General features: G+C 52.7%; 1 protein-coding gene across 1 annotated transcript; it reads left to right on the top strand.

The window, feature by feature from the left end:
• Window positions 1–2,300: 2,300 nt before the first annotated feature.
• On the top strand, window positions 2,301–19,625 carry Nynrin (NYN domain and retroviral integrase containing). The gene is made up of 8 exons (XM_059273589.1): window positions 2,301–2,546; window positions 9,478–10,133; window positions 10,251–12,047; window positions 12,502–12,632; window positions 12,770–12,866; window positions 14,296–14,397; window positions 14,609–14,710; window positions 16,251–19,625. Exons 1-8 carry the CDS (start codon window positions 2,349–2,351, stop codon window positions 19,111–19,113), a joined length of 5,946 nt encoding a protein of 1,981 aa, XP_059129572.1. The 5' UTR covers window positions 2,301–2,348; the 3' UTR covers window positions 19,114–19,625.
• The last annotated feature ends 2,532 nt before the right edge of the window (window positions 19,626–22,157 follow it).

The following is a 22,157-nucleotide window of genomic DNA, read 5'->3' as shown; positions in this document are numbered from 1 at the left end:
ATGGGGAGGAAAACAAGATCTGGGAAAGAGATGTGACCAGTAAGCAAGTGCCAGGTTCTTTACCTGGTTCATAGTGTGCAATGGACTGTTATCCCCATTTTTATGAGCTAAAGCAACTGAGCACAGAAGTTGAAATAAATTACTTTCTTTTTCTGTTTATGAAGTGTCTTATGCTTGGCTTCTTTCTGCCCTCCACATGACCTCTTTGAACAGAGGATTAAACCTGGGGCCTTTCCTTGACAATAGTAACTGTGCTTGAAGTCCACAATCACTAATGGAGGCCAGAAGGAATTTAGCATCATTTATAGAAGGAGTGGGGAGAAGGCTGTGTGTGGCTGTGACCTTGCTAAGGAAGGGAAACTGAGGCACAACCCTTCATCCACTTCTGAGTCAGGATCTCCTTCCTCACCCTCCTGAGTGTTGGGATTTCTGGTGTGCACTGCCATGCCTGACCTTGGCTAAACAGAGCAGCACAGGTAGAGATAAGTCTGCAAGAGGGGCAGGTCTGGGGAGTTGACTAGCCAGAACCCCACAGATGGCCTTTTCCTTTCCTGGATTCCAATATAGGGAATTAAGGGTGGGGCTTGACCATCTAGTCTAGCCCGGAAGTAACCTGAATCTTTCTCTGGTTGGCCTCTTCTTTCCAGCATGTCTCGCCTCACTGGCCTGGGGACCCTGGTCTCTCTCTCCTTCCCTTCCTTCCTCCCTCCCTCCCTCCCTCCCTCCCTCCCTCTCTCTTACTTACACACACACACACACACACACACACACACACAGCGCTCTGTAACACATATATCCCAGGTACACACACACACACACACACACACACACACACACACACACAGCTCTGTAACAGACATCCCAGGAAAGGACTTAGTTAAAATCAGCTACCCTTTGTTAGCCTGGGTCGGGCTACACTTGTGTCTGTCAGACTGTGACTCTTGGTTTGTTTGGAAAGTTAGGTCCCCCTGAGGCCCCACATGCAGACTCTGCCTTCACAGTGCCAGGCTACTTCAGGCTACAGTGCATAGAGTGTTCTTTGTACGGAGGATGCCTCCAGGGCAGCCAGGGTTTTGAAGGTGTCCCCAGCCAGGGGCTAGTCTTGGACCACTGAAGCCAGCTAGCGGGCTGTGGGTAAGGGTGGAAGGCGACCCTGCCTCCCACCGGGTACTCACAACCTGACTCACACTTGTTGAAAAGGGGCTCTCACAAACAACTCAAGCCTGAAAACTCAGGCAGCTAACTCCCTTGCCCCTCCAGCCCTGGGGGGCTTCCGCAGGGTCTGGGCTGTGGGCCAGTTCCAGGCAGTCCCCAGACTCGAGTCGGGGGTGAGAGAGCTCTTACCCTTGACTTCCTGCTTGGTCTCCAGCCCGGAGTTTCTACAGGCCCTAGCCTCTGTGGGCTCTCCACCCCACTCTCCTTTAACTCTTTCCTGCCACAGAGGTGGGTTAGGTCCCGGGTTCTAAAGGGAGGTGCAGACCACCAAGGAGTGGGGTGGTGTGTGTGTGTGTGTGTGTGTGTGTGTGTGTGTGTGTGTGTGTGTGAAGGAGTGGTATGTGTGTGTGTGTGTGAGAGAGAAGGAGTGGTGTGTGTGTGTGTGTGAGAGAGAAGGAGTGGTGTGTGTGTGTGTGTGTGTGTGTGGAGTGGTGTGTGTGTGTGTGTGTGAGAAGGAGTGGTGTGTGTGTGTGTGTGTGTGTGTGTGTGTGTGTGGAGTGGTGTGCGTATGTGTTTGTGTGTGTGTGCGTAGAACCCTGCTTGAAATCTCAAAACAGGGTCTCAGAGACCACCTTTTCTTTCTCTCCCTTCCTTCCAGGAAAGGGGAATTGAAATTAACTTTGACCCCTGGTCACAAAACTTGGGTGGAAGGCAGTTGTTTCCACGACCCTGCCTGGCCTTCTCCCTCCTCCCGAGCATCCCCCCCCCGCCCCGCCCCCGCCCCCGCCCCCGCCCCCTGCTCTCCAGCGCCCCTTTAAGCCATCCAGCAGCCTAGGCGCGTTTATCCTGGGGGCCTGGCTTCGAGGTCGAGGGGGAAGGCGGGGTAGGGGGGTGGGGGGTAGGGGGTGGAGGAGGAGGGCGGCGGGATCCCGCCGGGTCCCACCCCCAGCTACAACCCCGAGCAGGAAGGGCTTGTCTCCTGAGCAGCGGCGGAAAGGGACGACTGAGCTGGGAGGGCGGGCGCCGAGCGCTGGCGGGTGGGTTGCAGAGCCCGCAGCCGGGAGGCGGTGGCGGGGGGCGCGCCGCAGGGAAAGGGAGGCGTGGCTTAGGCTGCAGGGCTGGGTGGCTGGGGGGCCTCGGCGCTGGGATCGGTGACACTTGTCTCACGCTTTCCAGGGGCAGGAGGGGCAGCCATGCTCTTGTCGGGGGGTAGACCCCCAGCGCAGGAATGGTTCATGGTGCAGTCGAAATCAAAACCTCGGGTGAACCGGCAGCGGCTCCAGGTCCAGCGCATCTTCAGGGTCAAGGTGAATGCCTTCCAGAGCCGCCCCGACACCCCCTACTTCTGGCTGCGGCTGGAGGGGCCTCAGGAGAATACCGGCAAAGCCAAGGTAAACAGCTTCTCTTCAGTCCCCGCCTAACCCTTCTAGTCACCCCCTCTCCCTCACTCCTGGGGAGTCAGTGGTCCACAGACGTCTCCAGCTTGGGTTCTGTCGCTTGGCTGGCAGGTCCTGGGCCTCCCTCCCTCCAGACCTGCAGCGCCAGCTCGGTCCCTGTGCTTGCTTCTTTCTCTTCTGCCCCACCCCTCTCTTGCAAGTCACGTCAGCCCCTTCAAGGGTTCCTTCTGTCCTTTCAAGTGTGCTGGGAGAGCCTCTGCCCAGGGGACGTCTCTTTCTGGAGCCCTCTCTGGCCAGGCCTCAGTGTTCAGAACCCTGATTTTCCATCTTGAGATCATTTAAGGGCCTGCATTTTTGTGGCCTCTGTAACACACGTCTTTGTTCTCCCCAAGACTCTGGAAGGCCTCCATCCTTTCTGTCTGCTTAAATCCTAGGCTGTTTCTCTGGGTACTAGGACTGGAGGAGGGCCCTAGAGACACTGTTAGAGCAGGGTTGGCATTTTCTAGACGAGACATTTGGGCTCAGAGAGGGTGAGGGCCTGCCTAAGTCCTCAGAGTCAGGTAGGAGTAGGTTGGTGGAGGTTGGATTAGAACCCAGGACCCTGCCCCATATTCTTGCTGTGCTCAGCAACCTCTCACAGGGGCTCGGGGTGGAATGCATCTGTTTGGAAGGCACTGCCTTGGGATGCCAGGGAGTCTGGGAGGAGGACTGTGGACTTTGGAGATAAAAGGGCCTGCTCTGTGTAGTTGGGTATTAGACGGGCCAGGCCACAGCTTGTAGTTCTTGTACGCGGCTTGGTTTCTCTCACCAGCTTCTCTGCTTGGGCTCCTCCCTCTGCCTCCATCACACCCAAGGTCTCCCCCACTCCCCCAGATTCCCTTATCTTTTCCGGTGGGAATGACCTAGGTTCCCTTCTCTCAGTCTTTGGCTGGGGCTTTACCCATATCCCAGTTAGAACAGGCCTCGGTCGGGGAGGCCCAACTATGCCAACAGGAAGACAGGGAGGCTGGGAAATTTCTCTCCTAGCACTTGCAGGGAGCTGCTGCATCAGCAGTTTTCCAGTTCTGACAGAGGTGCTGGGGGAGGGGAGAGGGGTCTGTCCAGAGAACAGATGTGCAGGAGCCCGTGAGTTGCAGAGGGTGGGATAGGGTAACAAGAGGCTTTCAGGTTCTTTATAGTCTTGATCTTTCCGTTACTGTAAAGTACCACGGCTCAGTCTTCTTGGAGAACCAAGCAACTGACCAAGTACGTCCTTTTTAAAGGCCCCTGCCTTGTGATGGGGGCTGAACTCAGAGCCTGTGTATACTTACAGGCCTTTTGCCACCGGGCCACCGCCCCCCTGCCCACTGCCTCCCCTGCACACTGCCTCCCCCCCCCCCCACAATAGCACTGTTTGGGATGCCCCACTTCGTGCTTTGTTTGAACTTCAGGTCAGCTTCTTCAAGCTTGGCAGCTCCAGCCTGCACTGCTGCCTCTCTGGGCTGCAGATTCTCACCCCCAAGGCTTTCACTCCAAGCCCCGCTAATCCAGTGGCCCTACCAGCTTCCCCGTGCCTCCCTCATTGCCCTGGAGAGAGAAGCATTGCTGCTGGTGGGAACATAGTTTGCAGAGATTCTTTCTTTCTTTTTTTTTCTTTTTTTTCTTCGAGACAGGGTTTCTCTGTGTAGCCCCGGCTGTCCTGGACCTCGCTCTGTAGACCAGGCTGGCCTTGAACTCATAGAGATCCACCTGCCTCTGTCTCCTGAGTACTGAGATTAAAGGAATCCCCCCCTCCCTACCAGCTACCTTGCAGGGATTCTGGGTAACTTCCTTTCTTGGATTGGTGGTGAACAGAAGGAAGAATTTCGGGGGCAGGAGAACGTGGAATGTGGGGAGGATGAAGTTTTGTCCTAAGGGTTAGGAGATCTGGATGTGACATGCTGTCACCACATCATGGCCCAGATAGAGGAGCCAGGTCTTTGAAGAGGCTTAGGCCTAGTCATCTTGAGCCTTTTTCCTCATTTTTAAACAATGTAATAACACTCTTCTCACGTGAGAGTTGTGAGGGCCATCTGAAATGATGCATGTTCAAATACTTTTGCAAAGTGTAGAGAACAACAAGGGGGCAGAAGTTGGGTATTGCTGTTAGTAAATAGCATCATGTCTTTCTCCCAGTGTTGATGTCTTATAAAGTGAGACACTTCGATTACCTGCTGTCTTAGGGTTTCTATTGCCGTGAAGAGACACCATGACCATGGCAACTCTTATAAAGGACAACATTTAATTGAGTGGCTTACAGTTCAGGGGTTCAGTCCATTATTATCATGGCAGGAAAGATGTTGATGTGCAGGTGGATATGGTCCTGGAGAGGTAGCTGAGAGACTGCCACACTAAGCCTAGCTTGAGCATATGAGACCTCAAAGCCCGCCTCCACAGTGACACACTTCCTCCAAGAAGGCCACACCTACTCCAACAAGGCCACGCCCCCGAATAATGCCACTCCCTATGGTCCAAGCATTCAAACAGATGAGTCTATGGCGGCCAATTCCTATTCAAACCACCGCACCGGCTATGTGAGCATTTCCTAATGTGAGGATGTCTTGTTTTTCACATGGCTGTGGTGTAGCCAAGTCAAGTTGTAGCTGTAGGATCTGGAGTTTCGCATTCTGACAGTGGCCTTCCATATATAGGTCACCTGGTTGGAGGACTTGTGGAAATTAGAAGCTTAGGGAGTGATGGAGGGGGAGCCGTGGGGTCATTTGTTTTGGTCTGAGTGGGAGAGGGGTCAAGAAAGATGCAGGCTCCCTTAAAGAAGGGCCCGGGTGTGGTTTTATATTACTTGTGCTTGCCTTTCCAGAAGATTTTCTGTTAAACTTGTGTTTTTAAGTTCTTGTGCATGGCGGGATTTAGAAAACATCAGAGATGTTGCTGTGTATCACACTCTAGGTAGAAAAACAAACCCTGGGGAAGCCGCTTCCTCGAGGTGAGGTCAACAAGAGGAAAGGGGAGTTGAACAGTGATGAAATGAGCCAAGGGCTGAAGCCTGTACATCCCTTCTGTATTAACTGCGAGAATAGGTTGAGTACCAGACAGGAGAGGTGATGTGTTTGCTTCTCTTATTTTTGGAGAAGATGGATGGAGGCGACAGGGAACCCAAAGACAGTGGCCGTAAAGTGGCTTCTGGAGTCTGTGTTCTGGAGCTCCAGCTTAGTTCTTAGATGGAAGCTGGCCTGTCCCTGGCACAGAGCGAGCAGAACCATGGAAATTGGTTGTGGTTGGGTGTGTGCTGGATTTGGCTCACACACACCCATTGCTAAAATGTTAGGAGCTTTGTAAGCTGGTGGAAGGATAGTTATAGCCACTGTGAGAACATTTACACCACAGAAATTGGCAAACGCTCTAAATAAGGGTTGTGCTCCTTCTCCATGTTGGCCTACGTATATGTGTTGTGACTGAGCACCTAATCTCTCTTTTTGTTTAAATGTAAGCTTTTTTTTTTTTTTTCTTAACCAAAGAATTTACCTTTCAAAATTCTTGTCCTCTTTTTAAAAGTTCAAGTCCTTCAGGACTCTTCTGGCATTCATGACTCTCCAAGTTCCTCACACAGCATGTAGATAGTCTTGTCTTTTGACTTTGAGGCTTCAGCTTACTTCTCTCTTCAGACAGCACTCTGTTGGCTCACTCTCTCCCTTCCTTCCTTCCTTCCTTCCTTCCTTTGTTCTTCCCCTTTTTTTTGAAACAGGGTTTCCATGTGTAGCTCTGGCTGTCCTGGATCTCGCTCTGTAGACCAGGTTGGCCTAGAACTCACAGAAATCCTCCTGCCTCTGCCTCCCGAGTGCTGGGATTGGTGCCCCTGCCTTGTAAACGCTGGGAATGAAGACGTGCATCACCATACCTGGCTAACTCTGGATTATTGCCTACTCTTTTTTTTTTTTTTTTTGGTGGTTCATTGCTGTTGTTACATTTAAATATCTCAGAATTTTGTGTGTTCTATATTCACATCGTGAAATGGCATGAAAACTAAAAACTAAAAATTTTCACACTAAAAACAGTGTCCTATTTACTGTGTCCATATTGTTCAGTATGTTTCTGAGAAGAGGAACGGTAGTAAGACTTTTGAAGGTAGGGAAGTCTGTCTGTCTGACTCTCTGTGTTTGGAGTAATAGGTTTTCAGATTGATCTCCTCTAAGAGCTCAGCCTGCTTTCCTCACTCCCTTCATTCTTTGAATTCAAAGCTTCTTGGTTCTGTCATTTTTCTTAGCCTTTTTCGTTTTTTCCATGTAAATTGGGGTGGCCCTTGAAGGCAGATAATGAATACTGATTTACAAGAAGGAAGGAGAGCCGGGTGGTGGTGGTGCACACCTTTAATCCCAGCACTCGGGAGGCAGAGCCAGGTGAATTCAGGCCAGCCTGGTCTACAGAATGAGATCCAGGACAGGCAGAACTACACAGAGAAACTCTGTCTCGAGAAACCAAAATACAAAAAAAAAAAAAAAAAAATGCCAAAAACCCCAAAACAAACAAACAAAAAAGGAGAATCCTGTGAAGTTGTAAGAACCTTGACACCCATAAACTGGTATAATATTGTTTGGTGCTAATATTTTTATTTAATTTCAAAGTGACAAAGGATCTATGGAACATTAGGCAATATATTTTTATAAATCATATCACTCCTTTTTGATGTTTTTCCTATCCTTCTGGGTCATTTATCTATAGATGGTTCAAATCATTTTCTGGACTGCTGTTTCCTTATCTGTTTTTGCTTTTTCAGTATAGGTAACATCATGGGTAAGACCCTAAATTTTGGGGTCACTGTGCTGGGTATCCCTGCCTGTAAGTGAGCTTGAACACGTGACCTTCCTTTCTTATCAAAAAGGAAGATAATGGAGATTTCCTTTGTAGGACGGAGAGAGGAATATATCAGATCATCAATGGGCCTGGCATAATAATGAAATATTTGTTCATATTTATTATTTTAAAATGATCTCAATTGCTATACTTTTCATAAACGTGGTGAACTGTTGATGGAACAATCACTATTTAAGCTCTGTGTGTGTGTGTGTGTGTAGTGTGTGTGTGTGTGTGTGAGAGAGAGAGAGAGAGAGAGTGTAAGTGTACCATGTGAGTGTGACGGTGTCCTCAAAGGCTAGAAGAAACTGTCAGATTCCCCTAGAGCTGGAGTTACAGGCAGTCATGGGATGTCAGATGTGGGTCTGGGTCCCCTGGAAGAGAGCAGCAAGCACTCTGAGCCGCTGAACCATCTCTCCACCCACTTCCACCTTCCTACCTTTTGAGGTAGCATTTTTCACTGAACATAGGACTCAGTAGCTGACCAGACTGGCTGGCTGGTGAGCCTCTAAGATCCTCTGCCACTCAAGGGGCTGGAGCTCTGAGCTCAGGGTTTCATGTTTGTGCAGTAAGCATTTCACCCCCATTTAAAGAAACCACGCACAGTCTTCTTTCTCAGCTTACCTCTTTGACTTTATATGTTGTTTTTGTGTCGTTGGGATGTAGGGCGCATGGGCTGGGGAACATTTGTGAAGATGGGAGTTATCTGCACCCGGTTACGTTTGCTCTTGCTTGGTAGTGGGACCAGATGAGGTCTGGGTGGGGGAGGTTGGGGTGTCCATCATATTTTGCTGAAAGAAATTATACTTGGGAAGGAGGTAAACACAAGATAAGCAGGAGAAAATGTTCTCTGCCCTGAGTAGAGGTGCTAGTGTGGCCTTCAAGATGGCTGCTGGAGATTTAAAAAAAGTGTGTGGGGGGAGGGGCATTTGTCACTGAATGTAACGGTCAGGGAAGGCAGGAAGAGGGGTGATCGTTAAGGACATGGATGTGGAAGGATATGAGAGTGAACTCAGTCCACTCGGGCTAGTGTTTTAAGAGACTGTGTAGGAGTTCTCAAAGGCCCTGGGATTATGCCGGTAGGTAGACAAAACCAGCTACTCTCCCTGCAAGCATGAGCGCTGGTCAGCCAGAGAACTAGAAGCTTTCCTTCCGGTTAGACAAAATGTGAATATCTCTGTGTGTGTGTGTGTGTGTGTGTGTGTGTGTGTGTGTGTGTGTGAGAGAGAGAGAGAGAGAGAGAGAGAGAGAGGAGAGAGAGAGGAGAGAGAGAAAGAGAGAGAGAGAGAGAGAGAGACCCCTCTGGACACTGGCCCAGCAACTTATCTACACCACCTGGCAACAGTTACCATGGTTACGGGTACAGGTTGTGCCTGAGAGCTTCCGGAAGGGGATTAAGCCAGATTCCTACAGGGTTACCTGGAAGTCACCGTGTCGTCAGCCAGAGGAGGTGCAGAGAGCTCTGTTTTTAGTCAGGTAGACATAGACTGCGATCCAGTGCAGACGCTGTTGAGCCATGTGCACTTGGGCAAGCTCTTACGAGATGGGAGAATGGGAACAGGCCATGCCAGGCACCATCCTAAGGAAGCAAAGCTCACTGAGCTCACTGATGCTTGACTGATGAGGCAGGAACGGACGGGAGACACCGAAGGGAGGAGGGAATTAATAACTTGCCCGAGGCTGCCCACGTTCTCGGCACAGGAGGATACTTAATAGTGTGAAGCTCCCTTCCTCCAAGGTGCCACACAGCTCCGCAGTGCCAAGGGGGGCCTGGATCCAAGCGTATCTAGTTTAAACTGCCATGCTATAGGTGAAGAGGCCGGGGTCCTGAGAAGTTGGCGCATTTCCTACAATCCTTCCTCGTCGAATAAGGCCAAGTCAGAGCTAGTGTGAGGTCTCTGGCCGCCACACTTGGATCTTTTCTTGTCTTTCCTCCGAGTCTCTTTCATTCTGTCACTGTTCCCTGGAAAGAGGGGACGGAGGCAGGTGGCAGTGTCAGGAGGCTTATGCTTAGCAAGGGGTTGGCCTTTGAGGGGCAGAGGACAGACTAGGGTTAGCCGCCCACAAATGGCTCCCTTTGTTTCTCCTTTCTGCCCAGGAATATCTGAAGGGTCTGTGCAGCCCAGAGCTGTGGAAGGAGGTCCGCTATCCGCCGGTCCTGCACTGCGTCTTCCTTGGGGCACAAGGCTTGTTCCTGGACTGCCTCTGCTGGAGTACTCTGGCTTACCTGGTGCCTGGTCCCCCTGGGTCCCTGATGGTGGGTGGGCTGACTGAGTCTTTCACCATGACACAGAACTGGCTGGAGGAGCTGGTGGCCCGGCTGCGCTGGGGCCCTGCCCCTATGGCCGCCCCCCGGGGGGGTTGGGAGACAGAGGTGACCCGGGCTTTTGGGGCCCTGGTGTGGATCCGTGGTGACAAGTATGCGGGAGACCTGCTGCAGCTCCCCCCCGCGGTCCAGGAGCTGCTCCTCAGCCTGGTTCGAGATGCCGCTGGCAAGGAAGACATCATCCAGTGGCTCAGCCACTCTGGCATCTCCAGTACCTGCTGCATCCCGGAGGTGCTGATCTTCCCTGGCCAGCAGCAGAGGGAAGGCTCATCCCTGGTGACCATAGGAGAGAGCCCTGGACCCTTCCTAGAGACAGGAACCTTCAATCAGGCTTCAGAAAATTCAGAGAGATTAACTAGTGTGGGGGCAGCTGGATCCCTGATCCCAGCCCGGAGCCCTGAGCAGGAGACGGAATGCCGGCTTGTACAGTAAGTGCTGGAGACTGGGTCTTCCCCACCCCTGCCCCTACTCATGATCCCAACGAAACAGGAATTTGGGACCAAGCTGCCTTTCTCACCCTTTCAACAATCTTGGCCTTTTCCCAGGATCTGTTCCGACAAGCAAGGTGATGGGAACAGTGCTCAAGAGGAAGGGCCCGCTGTGCAGGCCGTCAGCAGCCAGGAGTCTGCAAGTCCCACACAAGCCCTCTTGCCGCAAAGGCAGGTACAGAGGATGGAAGAGAGAAGAATCTCGTTGCGGTCACCAGTGTCAGCTTTGAGTGTGTGTCCATCCTGGAAGTCCCGGGCCCCGGGGCCAGCCTTTGGGCCATTGTGGCCAGGGACCATTGCTGCGACTTTCTGGAAGATCAATGAACTACATTCCCTTCACCTGGCCTGGCTCCTATCCCAGGCTTGCTTCAGTTTCCGGTTCTGGCAGAGACCCATGGGCCCCATTCAGCTGAGGCTGCCAGCACAGAGTCCTTTGCCCTTAAACCTGGAGTGGAAACAGAAAGAGCTGACTCCTCTCCCCAGCATCGAAAACCAGCCTTGTAGAGAAGATGGGGAGCTGGGAAGGGAGACAGCCCTAGAGCATAACCCGAGGCCAGAGGACCCCCCAGGAACCATCTGTTTATCGGTGGTGCCAGCGGATTGTGCTATCAAAGAGGTTGTTAGCTCAGAGTTTCCAGAAGTAGGGCCATCTTTGACATCTATACCCCAAGCTGCAGTCGAGCAGGAAGATGAAAGAAGTGTGTTGTCAGATTGTAGAGTTCTAGAAAAGTTGTCCTCTTCAGCACTGCCCACCGAGCAGAGGGGACCCGCAGCTCAAGAGAGGCCAGTGGCTCGAGCGGGGATGACAGGCCAATCAGTACCCAAAGCTCCGACCGTGTCTGAAACTCTTGAAATGCCCGTGGCTACAGCAGTGTCCAAAGCTGAACACCCACCCACCAAGGAAAGGCTGCCTGCAGTTCCCAAAGGGCCTCCAGCCCTAAAGAAGTCAGCAGTGTACGCAGAGCCTACAGCTCCCACAATGCCTTCGGCTCCACCCAAATCAGCAGTTCCTGTGGCGCCCACAGCCCAAAAACCAACGGAGTGTCAACCAGCAGCTCCTGTGGCACCTACAGCCCCCAAAGCAGCAGCGGATCAACCAGCAGCTCCTGTGGCGCCCACAGCCCCCAAAGCAGCGGCGGATCAACCAGCAGCTCCTGTGGCGCCCACAGCCCCCAAAGCAGCAGCGGATCAACCAGCAGCTCCTGTGGCACCTACAGCCCCCAAAGCAGCAGCGGATCAACCAGCAGCTCCTGTGGCGCCCACAGCCCCCAAAGCAGCAGCGGATCAACCTGCAGCTCCTGCGGCACTCACAACTCCCCAGACTCTTGCAGCTCAGAAAATACCTTCAGTCAAAACACCTGCAGGCCCCCAAACCCCCAAAGTTCAAACTGGAAATGCTGCTAAAGCAGGTTCTGCGACTCCCAAAACACCTTCGACCACCAAAGCACCTGGAGCTTCTAAAGCCTCCGGAGCATCTAAAAAGTCTGCAGCCCCGAAGGGGTCCACGGTTGCAGGACCGGCCTCGGATGTAGCCAAACTCCTGAGTGAGGCCCAGGCTTCAAAGAGCAGAGCTGCCACGCCGAAGGGCCAGGGAAAGGCTGGAAGGCAGGCTCTGCAGGCCGGTAGCACCGTGGCCTCCAGAAATAAACATCAGTTCCTGAAGGAAGGAATCCTTGGGGCTTGGGAAGAAGCCCAGAGGCAGTCATCTCACCACCCACAGGCCAGCAGCACAGTGACCAGCTTCCAGAGGTACCACGAGGCCTTGGACACACCCTTCGAGTTGAACTTGTCCGGGGAGCCTGGGAATCCAGGGCTGCGGAGAGTGGTCATCGATGGTAGCAGCGTGGCCATGGTGTGAGTAGCCATGGGCTGGGTGTGTGTGTGTGTGTGTGTGTGTGTGGGGCTGGGCAGGTATTCCTCCCTGACCTCATATGGGTAACAAAAGATGAGGGAACTGGCATGTATTGAATGGCTACCGCATGGCAAGGAGTGTGCACAGTGGGGCTGCAGGCCAGGTGTGGCGGCGCATCCACATTTAATCCCAGCAGAGGCAGGAGGATTTCTTTGAGTGCCAGACCAGCCTTGTCTACATAGTAAGCTCCATCCAGGACAACTAGGACTTCATAGACCTTGTCTCGGGGGGGGGGGGGGGGGGGGGGGAGGGAGGGAATGCCAGGGGGTGGATGGGGGAGGGTATTGCTGGCATCCTTGGCACTCTTGGGACATTACCTGCTTGGGCCCGGGGCGAGGGATGAGTGGTGAGGCGTGGCCTTCTGGAAGTAGTTCCCTCTCTCCCACCGCCCCACAGGCACGGCCTCCAACACTTCTTCTCTTGTCGGGGCATCGCCATGGCGGTGCAGTATTTCTGGAATCGAGGACACCGAGAGGTCACTGTGTTTGTGCCCACCTGGCAACTGAAGAAGACCCGGAGGGTGAGAGGTGAGGTGCCCGCTGCTGCCAGCCCTTCCAGCACCACCGGGCTCTCTCCCTCCTTGTCTCTCTGCCCTGTTCTTCCACCACCCGGGCCCCGTTCTCACTTAGCTCTCCCGCTGTCTCTGTGTTCTGTCACCCCCCAGAGAGCCACTTTCTGACGCAGCTCCACGCACTCAAGATGCTTTCAATCACTCCCTCCCAGCTGGAAAATGGCAAGAAGATCACCACCTATGATTACAGGTGCGCCATTCCCCAGGTCCCTCTGTGGGGCTCGGGGTGGTCTCGGATGGTGTCCCATCTCATCTTCTCAGGGGGAAATGGAGGCAAATGCCATGTCCAAGAGGAGGTATTGGCGCACAAATGAGATGGCTGAAGCTTGGCTCTTTCCAAGCACAAGGTCGCTGACATCCTTGGAACTCTGGTGCTGTGCTTTCCTCCTGCATGGCCTGTGGGCCCAGGCTCATCGCCTTGGATAGGATGAGCCTCATCCTTCAAATAAGTGGCAGTGGTACCCTAGGCTTTTTGGTGCCTAGTTTGGGTTAAAGTTCATATCTCAAGGAATGCCTTCAATCTTCCCTCCCCAAGCTCGGATGCAGGGAGGCGGTGTATGTGACCGCATGTCGATGGATCCTTGGACAAGGCTCTGGAAGTGCAGTTAGATGGACCTGGTTTGCCTAAACATTGACATCCCCTCAGCATTCATTGTCTAGCATGGCTATAGAACTAGCGTGCCTAGGGGAGTCTGTGACCCTGCCTGAACTAGGGCAGGGAAGCAAGCAAGGCCCTGCCATAGTCCTGGGCCAGATGCTCAGCCGACAGTTCTTGGCTTCACTTGGGCACCTCGAATGCTGGGTGGGGAGAGGTTCTGTTTCTTCCCTGTGTTCCCCGCAATCTACCCAGCCTCCAAGGCTGTGAAAGGCTGGGCAGGGCCGCTTCAGCATCCCAAACTTCCAGAGCTGAGTCCTGGGTGAGTTTGTTAAATCCTCCAAATCCAGCCAGGCAAAGGCTTAAGGGGAAATGGCTTTTCTGTAGAAGAGCCCTCTGCTGGGTACTTGGGAAATGGCATGTGAACATTCCAGGGAATGCCGAGAAGGAGGTAGGTAGCTCTTTTTCCTGGTCACAGCCCTCCTTAGAAGGAGAGCGATCCTCAGAAGAATGGATTTGTTTATTTAGTCACGTGATTTTATGTGTTAGTATATATGTGGATGTACACGTTGGCACAAATGTGAGTATTGTGCTTTGATGAAGAATATTGTGTGCTTTGTGCTAGGCACTGAATTCGACATGTAAGCATCACCTCGGTTTAATTATTGCAGCAAATGGGGTGGGTATTTTATCTACATTTTACAGATGCAGAAACGGGAGCAGAAAATACCTATGCATGAATGTGAACCAGAGGATGGGTTCTGTGTTGCGTGAGCCTGTGTGTTTGGGAAGGGTGTGTGCTTGTATACACACTTGGGGGTCTGTGCAACCAGGTACACCTTCTGGGGGATGTTGGGATCCCAGATGACCACATGGAAGAGAGGATATGCTGTAGAGCCTTGTCTTGATTACAGAGGGCAGAGTTTCTGTCTGGCCCACTGGGGAGCTCTAGCTCATTTTCCAGAGGGTCCAGAAAGTGAGAGGGTAGTTCCTAGATGGTTAGTGATTTCCTTTTCCCTCGCAGGTTCATGGTAAAGCTGGCAGAGGAGACAGACGGAATCATCGTCACTAACGAGCAGATTCACATCCTAATGAATAATTCCAAGAAAGTGATGATCAGAGATCGGTGAGACATTCCTTGGGACTTGTGCCCCTGTTTCTCAGTGATGTCAGGCAGCCGGTGGCAGAAAGAGATGCTGGGGCAGGAAGAGGAGCCTTAGGACAGGGCTCTCCAGTACCTGCTGGGAAATGGGGAGTCTTGGCCCCGGTGGAGGCAACAGAGTGTGGCTGGATCTTGGGCTCAACCATGTTCTTGCCCCTTTCTCTTGTGGGTCTAGCCTGCTGCCCTTCACCTTTGCGGGGAATCTCTTCATGGTACCAGATGACCCCCTGGGCCGTGATGGCCCCACCTTGGATGAATTTCTGAAGAAACCGAACAGGTAATTTGTCAGGTCTTCTCTACCTCCCAGACGTTCCTGGGACTGACCAGAAGCTCCTTTTGGTGTTTGCCAACATTTATCTAGTTCTTACTAGTTAACAGAGTGGTTGGACCGTTTTATATCTTTATATATCCGCCACATTTTGATGCTTCTACCCACTATTCACATTATGATTTTAACATTTCACACACACCTTTTCATGTATCTCGCCACAACTGGCATTTGTGCTTAATCTTTTCTTGCTGTCTTCAGACCTACACTGTGCAAATTCGTGCGGTGCACTGTTGCAGCCAAGTAGCATTCCACTCCATGCAGAGGAATCGCTTCTCTGTCTGGGGCCATTTGACTGTTTTTGCTTTATGCTGCTGGTGATGTGTGACAGCAAGCAACTTTTTTTTTTTCTTTCATTGTGTCCAAGAGAGCTGTGTGTACACATGTGCTGTCATGTTCGTTATCCCCGTTGATCCTTGCAATCTGAGTTAGAAGTAAATGACCATATTCCTCATTTCGTAGACGAGGAATCGGAGGCTCAAGTGACCTTTTCAAGGTCATTTTGGTGCAACTGGTTTGTAGCATCTCTGATCCTCTGGCTTCTATGTGCCTTGGGCCACATTTGCTGTCCCCCTGCCCCCAGTGTTCTGAGCCCTTCGAGGGAACTTGGTTGGGACCTGTGGACAGGGCAGTGCTTCCTAGACCACCTCTCCACACACCCCCACCCCCAGTTCATCAGTTTGTCCCCCACCCGCCATGTCATCAGTGTGTGGAAATGAAGCCGAGGTTTCTCCATTGTGTGCTAGGCCTTCCCTCCAGGGTTGACCTTCCCCTGGAAGGTTCATCCTGGGCTAAGAGTTGAAGCTGCCAGTCATCTCTTATCAAGCCATTGACTCAAAACTAATTTAAATGTTTCATGGTCTTATTTAGTTTTGTCACCCGTTGTTGTGATAAAATACCCCGACAAAAGCATCTTAATGGAGAAAGGGTGGTTTTAGCTCACACTGTGGGCAGTCACAGTGGCAGGAGCTTGGGAAGAACTGGTCACGTCGTGTCTGCAGTCAGAAGAGAGCAGTGGATGTGTGCTTGCTAGTGCTCAGCTCACTTTGTCCACTTGGCACAGTCTAGGAGCCTCTGCCTAGGGAGTGACACCACCCAGGGTGGGAGGGTCTTCTCGCCTCAAGGTAATCAAGATGATCCCTCACGGATGTGCCTCCAGGCTACCCGGTCTACACAGCCCTTCACTGAGCCCTACCTTCTCAGTTGATTCTAGATCGTGTCAAGCTGACGATTAAAACTGACCATCACAGTCAGTAAGATTTTGGTTTGATAAACTTTCAAAGCACAGAAGAATCCTTGCTGAAGTTCTAGCATGTGTAAGCTGGAGAGCAAGTAGTTATGGGCTGGCTCCTGACTGACCCCTGTCTTGTATGAAGGACTCCTAGGAATGAGGTGGGTTTCTGTGGGGTGACCACATGTGGCTTTCCCCACGGATAATCTGTGGGGGTGGGGCTGCCCCCTCTCCTTCTTCTGCTTGTTTTGGTGATAGGTTGGACATGGACATCGGCAATTTCTTGAAGGTGTGGAAGACCCTTCCTCCCAGCTCAGCCAGTATCTCTGAGTTGAGTGACGATGCTGATCCTGAGCCGTTGGTGGGTCCACAGAATGTGAAAGCGGTCAGGGAGAAGAGGGAGGAAAGCCTGGAAGAGGAGCTGGTGGAGGAGCCAGAAATATCAAAGCCTGATGAGCAAGATGACCACGGCTCTTCCCTTGTGTCGGCGTTTGGAGTCGAATGCCTTTCCTTTCCTGAGGAAATCCTCCGGTGTCTCAGCCTGCATGACCCCTCTGAGGGGGCTTTAGACATTGACCTTCTGCCAGTGGTATCCTCCCCCTACCTGGATGTCCCCTGGGATGGAAAGGCTCCCTCTCAACAAGTTCTTGCCCAGCTTGCTCAGCTCACCATCCCTAGCAACTTCACCGCACTGTCTTTTTTTATGGGCTTTATGGATTCCCACCGGGATGCTATTCCTGACTATGAAGCCCTTGTGGGTCCCCTGCACAGCCTCTTCAAGCAGAAGCCAGACTGGCAGTGGAACCAGGAGCATGAGAAGGCCTTCCTGGCCCTGAAACGGGCCTTAGTGTCCGCCCTCTGCCTGTCAACCCCCAACTCCCTTCTGCCCTTCTACCTGGAAGTGACCGTCAGCCAGGTGTCACTGACGGCCATCCTGCAGCAGGAACACTCAGGAAGGAAGCACCCCATCGCCTATACCTCGAAACCTCTCCTCCCTGATGAGGACAGTGAGGGCCCTCAGTCAGGGGGGGACAGCCCCTATGCTGTGGCTTGGGCCCTCAAACACTTCTCCCGATGCATTGGAGACAACCCAGTGGTTCTGCGTCTTTCCTATGCCTCCCGGACCACGGTGGACAATGAGGCGTGGGAAAGCCGTAGGGTTTCCAAAGCCTGGTTGATTCGATGGTCTCTCTTGGTGCAGGACAAAGGCAAGCGGGAACTGGAATTGGCCCTTCTCCAGGGCCTGCTGGGGGAAAACCAGCTGCTCACACCGGCTGCCTCGATGCCTCGCGTTTTCCAGCTTCTGCCTCCTTCTACTGACCTGTCTACTTTTATCTGCATCCATATATCCGGCTATTGCTTCTACCGTGACGACGAGCTGTGTGTTGGCTTTGGTCTCTACGTCTTGTCTCCCACCAGCCCCCCGGTCTCCCTCACCTTTTCCTGTCCCCCTTATACACTCACCTATGCCCACCTGGCAGCTGTGGCCTGTGGCCTAGAGCGCTTTGGCCAGTCCCACCTGCCGGTGGTTTTCCTCACCCACTGCAACTGGATCTTCAGCGTCCTCTGGGAGCTCCTGCCACTCTGGAAAGCCCGGGGCTTCCTCTCATCTGACGGGGCTTCGCTACCCCATCCAAGCTTGCTCTCCTATATTCTCTCTCTCGCTTCCGGCTTCTCAACCCTTCCCTTTATCTACCGAATCCCTTATCGGGGCTCTCTGTTTGCTGTGACAGTGGATACTTTGGCCAAGCAGGGTGCCCAAGGGGGCGGGCAGTGGTGGGATTTGCCGAAGGATGTGCCAGCGCCAGTGGTGACCCCCCATACTAAAGGCAGGAAACCTAACTTGCTGGCCTTACAGCTGAGTGACGGCACCTTGGCTGATGTCATCACCAAGCTGCAGGCAGGGCAGAAATTACCCGGGTCGTCGCCGTTCAGTTCCGCCTTTCATTCCCTCAGCCTCGACAAAGACACTGGCCTGCTTATGTTCAAGGGGGAAAAACATCCCAGGGTCTGGGTAGTCCCAAGGCAACTTCGGAGGGATCTGATTTTTTCTGTGCATGACATCCCCTTGGGGGGGCACCAGAGGCCGGAGGAGACTTATAAGAAGTTGCGGTTCCTGGGGTGGTGGCCTGGGATGCAGGAGCATGTGAGGGATTACTGCAGGAGCTGTTTGTTTTGCATTCCCCGAAATCTCACAGGTGGTGAGTTGAAAGTAATTGAGTCCCCGTGGCCTCTCAGGTCAACGGCTCCCTGGTCAAGTCTGCAGATCGAGGTGGTGGGTCCGGTCACTGTGAGTGAGGAGGGTCATAAGCACGTGCTCATTGTGGCGGATGCCAATACCCGGTGGGTGGAGGCATTCCCTCTGAAGCCCTATACGCACATGGCTGTGGCCCAGGTGTTACTGCAGCACGTGTTTGCAAGATGGGGTGTGCCCCTAAGGCTGGAGGCAGCCCAAGGTCCCCAGTTTGCCCGGCATGTCCTGGTGAGCTGTGGACTGGCCCTAGGAGCCCAGGTGACCACGCTGAGTAGGGCCCTCCAGTTCCCCTGTTTGATGAGTTCAGAGGCCTACTGGGAGTTCAAGAGGGCCCTGAAGGAGTTCATCTTCCTGCATGGCAAAAAGTGGGCAAGCTCCCTTCCCTTACTGCACCTGGCCTTTAGGGCCTCCACCCCAGACGCCACCCCATACCAGGTCCTGACTGGGGGGGAGGTGAGGCTGGCAGAGCCCTTGTGGTGGGAGATGAGCAGCGCCAACGTGGAGGGGCTCAAGATGGATGCTTTCTTGCTGCGGCTGATGCGGGAGCTGTTGGACCTCCACTGGCGGGTGGCAGAAAATGCAAGTGAGAAAGCCGAGAATAGACGTTTCAAGAGGGAGACCCAGGAGAAGGGGTGGCATGTGGGCGACCAGGTCCTCTTGTTGTCTCTCCCCAAGAATGGCAGCAGTGCCAAGTGGGTGGGTCCCTTCTACATCGGGGACCGGTTGAGCCTATCCCTCTACAGGGTGTGGGGTTTCCCGACCCCAGAGAAGCTGGGGTGTGTCTATCCTAGCAGTCTAATGAAGGGCTTTGTCAACAGTGACACAGCCCTGTCCCTCAGTGTGCCCCTCAACGACTTGGAGCAGTGAGGTAGAGCCATCAAGGAGCTCTCTGCTCCAGGGGTCCTGGGTTTCTGCTGCTAGGCCTCCCCTCTGCTCTAAGAAATGCTCTTAGCTCTTTGGGGCCCTTGGTTGTGCCTTTTGTGGAGAAGTTGCTTCAAAAAGCTTTGCTGAATTGCCTTGACCTAGGGATGAATGTCCCTATGGAAACATCCCCAGCTTAGGGTTTTTGGAAACCTTGCCAAAGGTTGTCATATGTGGGCTCTGGCAGTTTTACACTTGGGAGCAGAAAGTCTCCTTACTAAAGTAGGCCAGGCTCACAGTCTTCCCCAAGTGCCGTCTTGTCCCTTCATACACATGCAGGCGTATATTGGTGTGTGCACCCCTTCCCCCAATATCTTAAACCTGGTATACTTAATAGCATGAATCTGAACCTCACAGTGGGTACCACCGCTCGCTCTCATGTGAGGGCCTCCCCTTACACTGTGGGTTTGGTGAGCCTTTGCCCTTGGAGTTTTCAGTGGCACAGACACATGCTGGCAGCGGAGTGGCGGGGGGTGGGGTGGGAGAAGTGGGGGTGGGGGGTGCGGGACACACACACAGCGGCTCTCCAGTCAGCTTCCTTTGCCTTCTCAGCTGTCAAGAAAAGGTTTTAGCCTTCATGTGCCTCCAGGACGATGGCACCTACCTGTGTAAGGGGAAGGGATGGTGGAAGGGGATGAGTTGGCCTACCTCATTTGATTCCAGTTAAAGGGAGATGATTGCTGACCCCTGCTGTGATGGTGATCACCTCACAGCAATCACGGACCTCGGTGCCAAGTGTGGCACCTCTACTGGAAGAGCTGCTTCTATTAGGTCAAGTGATGCCCAGGCTTTGCTTCAAGGGGAGGGCATTGGCATGGGTAGTTTGACACGTGGCCAGGTGCTGGGTAGCTTTATCTCTTATTCTTCTCATCCCCTCCCAAAGCCCACAGCCCTCTCCTGCCTGCATGGTCCCCATCTCCTTAGACACCATGGGACTGCTCTGTTCTGAGCGGCTCCAGTGCTCTCGATCGGCCTTTGTGTAGAGCTCTGTTAGAGCTAGCTGAGCAGTGGGCACTCCCGCAGTGGGTGTTTCCACAGTGGGCGCTCCCGCAGTGGGCGTGGGCCTCTCATAGACATGAGTGCTTCTCACCCCTCTGCATGTCCACACTGCTGAGCTGTCAGTCTGCAGAGGAAGGTAGCATCATGCCACTCTGGCTCATTTCTTCAGGAGCCAATCCAGTTTTCTAGCCCAGCGCAAGTTGCCAGACTGGTCATCGCAGAGTGCCGGGGCCAGAGAAGTTGCCATTGTGTCCAGCTTGTTTCATAGCAGAGGAATGAGGGCCAAAGGGGGAAATGACTTGTCCAAAGTCATTCAGCTGGGTGGTGGCTGAGGTGGGACCCGGATGAACCTTCCTGACTATGATGACTTCCAGTTCATCATGACAGGAGTTCTAGCAACAGGTTCAAGCAGGAGAATCCTTCCAGATTGTGGACCTCCGTTCCCTTTGATGCCATTTCCCAACTTTTCTAGATAAAGGACCTGGATGCTGTTCTTCAGCCAATCCAGCTGTCAACCCTGCCCAGGAATGAATGCTGGGCGCTGCCGAGACGCTGGCAGGTTAGCTGTAGAGTTTTTAGCAGGTACTGTATTTCCTCACCTGGGCCTCTTTCCCACCTCTTCGTCTAGTGTGCCAGCCTCACTCTCCCACCCCAGGGCTGTATTCAAACCCCTCTTCCTGTCAAGTACAATTTTTATCATGTGCTCTTTCAAGTGATTTTCATTCTATTTTTCAATAAATCCATTAAAGTGGAACCAATGATTTGTTTGTTTGTTTTGTTTTCCAGAATTGGGGGGTAAGGTGGGTGGGGCATCTGTGGGGTTATAGCTCACTGCTCTTCTTCTTGTACCTGGAACCCTTGTTCTTCCCGCTCCAGCTCAGAGTCCTTACTCTTGGCTAAGCTTCCTGACTTAGGGCCTTGGCTTTCTGCTGCCTTTTCTACATGCCCAGACTTCTGCTTGGTGCTGGCGTGGTTACAGAGTGCAGGAGGAAGGTGCAAGCCCCCATGAGACCTCCATTCATTTCCTATTTGAAGCACACCTGCTATGTGCCATGTTCTGTCTAGGAGTGGAGAGGATGACAGGTACAGTGACCGACGTGGTCTCTGTCCGATTGGAGCCCGGAGTCAGGTGAGGGAGAAAGAGAAGTGAACACAATAATACAGTGTGGTTTGAGATGAGGCCCATGAGAGCCGTGGAGCAAAGTCCTGGGCTTACAATTTGTGTGGTATTCAGGAAGGTCATCCCAGAGCCCCTTCTGCAAAAGCCAAGGTCTCTACTTAGTGCGGGCCGAGAGCAAGAGATCAGGGATGCTGAAATGGAAGGCCATTTGGGAAGGTTGGCAGCCAAAGACCTATCATTTTCTATTCCAGATAGCTTGAAGCAATGGTCAACTCTTACCCACACTGGCTTCTAAGATTTTCTTTGCCTATAGATACTTGACAAGGTTTTAGTAGAGATTCGAGAGTCTCCTATGCATTTTTCTTTTTTGAAACAGGGTTTCTTGCAGCCCAGGCTAGCCTCCAACTTACTATCTAGCCAGGGCTGACTTCAAATTCCTCACCTTCTGATTCCACATCCCAAATTTTGAGATCGCAGGCACAGTCCACCATGCCTGGCCGAGATTCCCTTTATTTGGGGGAGAGAAAATAAAGTTTGCCCACCGTCAAGTACTGTGGGCACTGTTAGCTAACAGCCACAGCTGCTCTCATTTCCACCCGTCACATTCTCATTTAGGGCACGGGTAGGTGGGCTTTCTCATCTCCGGCAGAGGAGAGGTTAAAACAGTCACCACATAGACAGTCTAATGCAAACCGTACAGCCCTCCCATCCTACGGTCCAAACTCACATAAACATCTGTGAGTTCTGTACCACCGTCCTAGGTGAAACATGTGTGTTCACTGTAAAATTGAACACACCTGGAAGACAGAAACATTGTAACAGGTAAAGGGCCACTAGAACTCAAAACATCCTGCCTGCTTTGGGAGATTGC

This window comes from Peromyscus eremicus, chromosome 9, assembly GCF_949786415.1.
Source record: "Peromyscus eremicus chromosome 9, PerEre_H2_v1, whole genome shotgun sequence".
Taxonomy (NCBI): domain Eukaryota; kingdom Metazoa; phylum Chordata; class Mammalia; order Rodentia; family Cricetidae; genus Peromyscus; species Peromyscus eremicus.
Note: the sequence above shows the minus strand (reverse complement) of the source record. Positions and strands in the feature narration are given on the sequence as shown.

Bases quoted from the DNA above. Each gene is read 5' to 3' on its own strand.
- Nynrin (XM_059273589.1), top strand. From the start codon at position 2,349: ATGCTCTTGTCGGGGGGTAGACCCCCAGCGCAGGAATGGTTCATGGTG. The intron at 2,547-9,477 runs GTAAACAGCTTC...CTTTCTGCCCAG, and splicing joins AGAATACCGGCAAAGCCAAG to GAATATCTGAAGGGTCTGTG. The intron at 12,048-12,501 runs GTGAGTAGCCAT...ACCGCCCCACAG, and splicing joins GGTAGCAGCGTGGCCATGGT to GCACGGCCTCCAACACTTCT.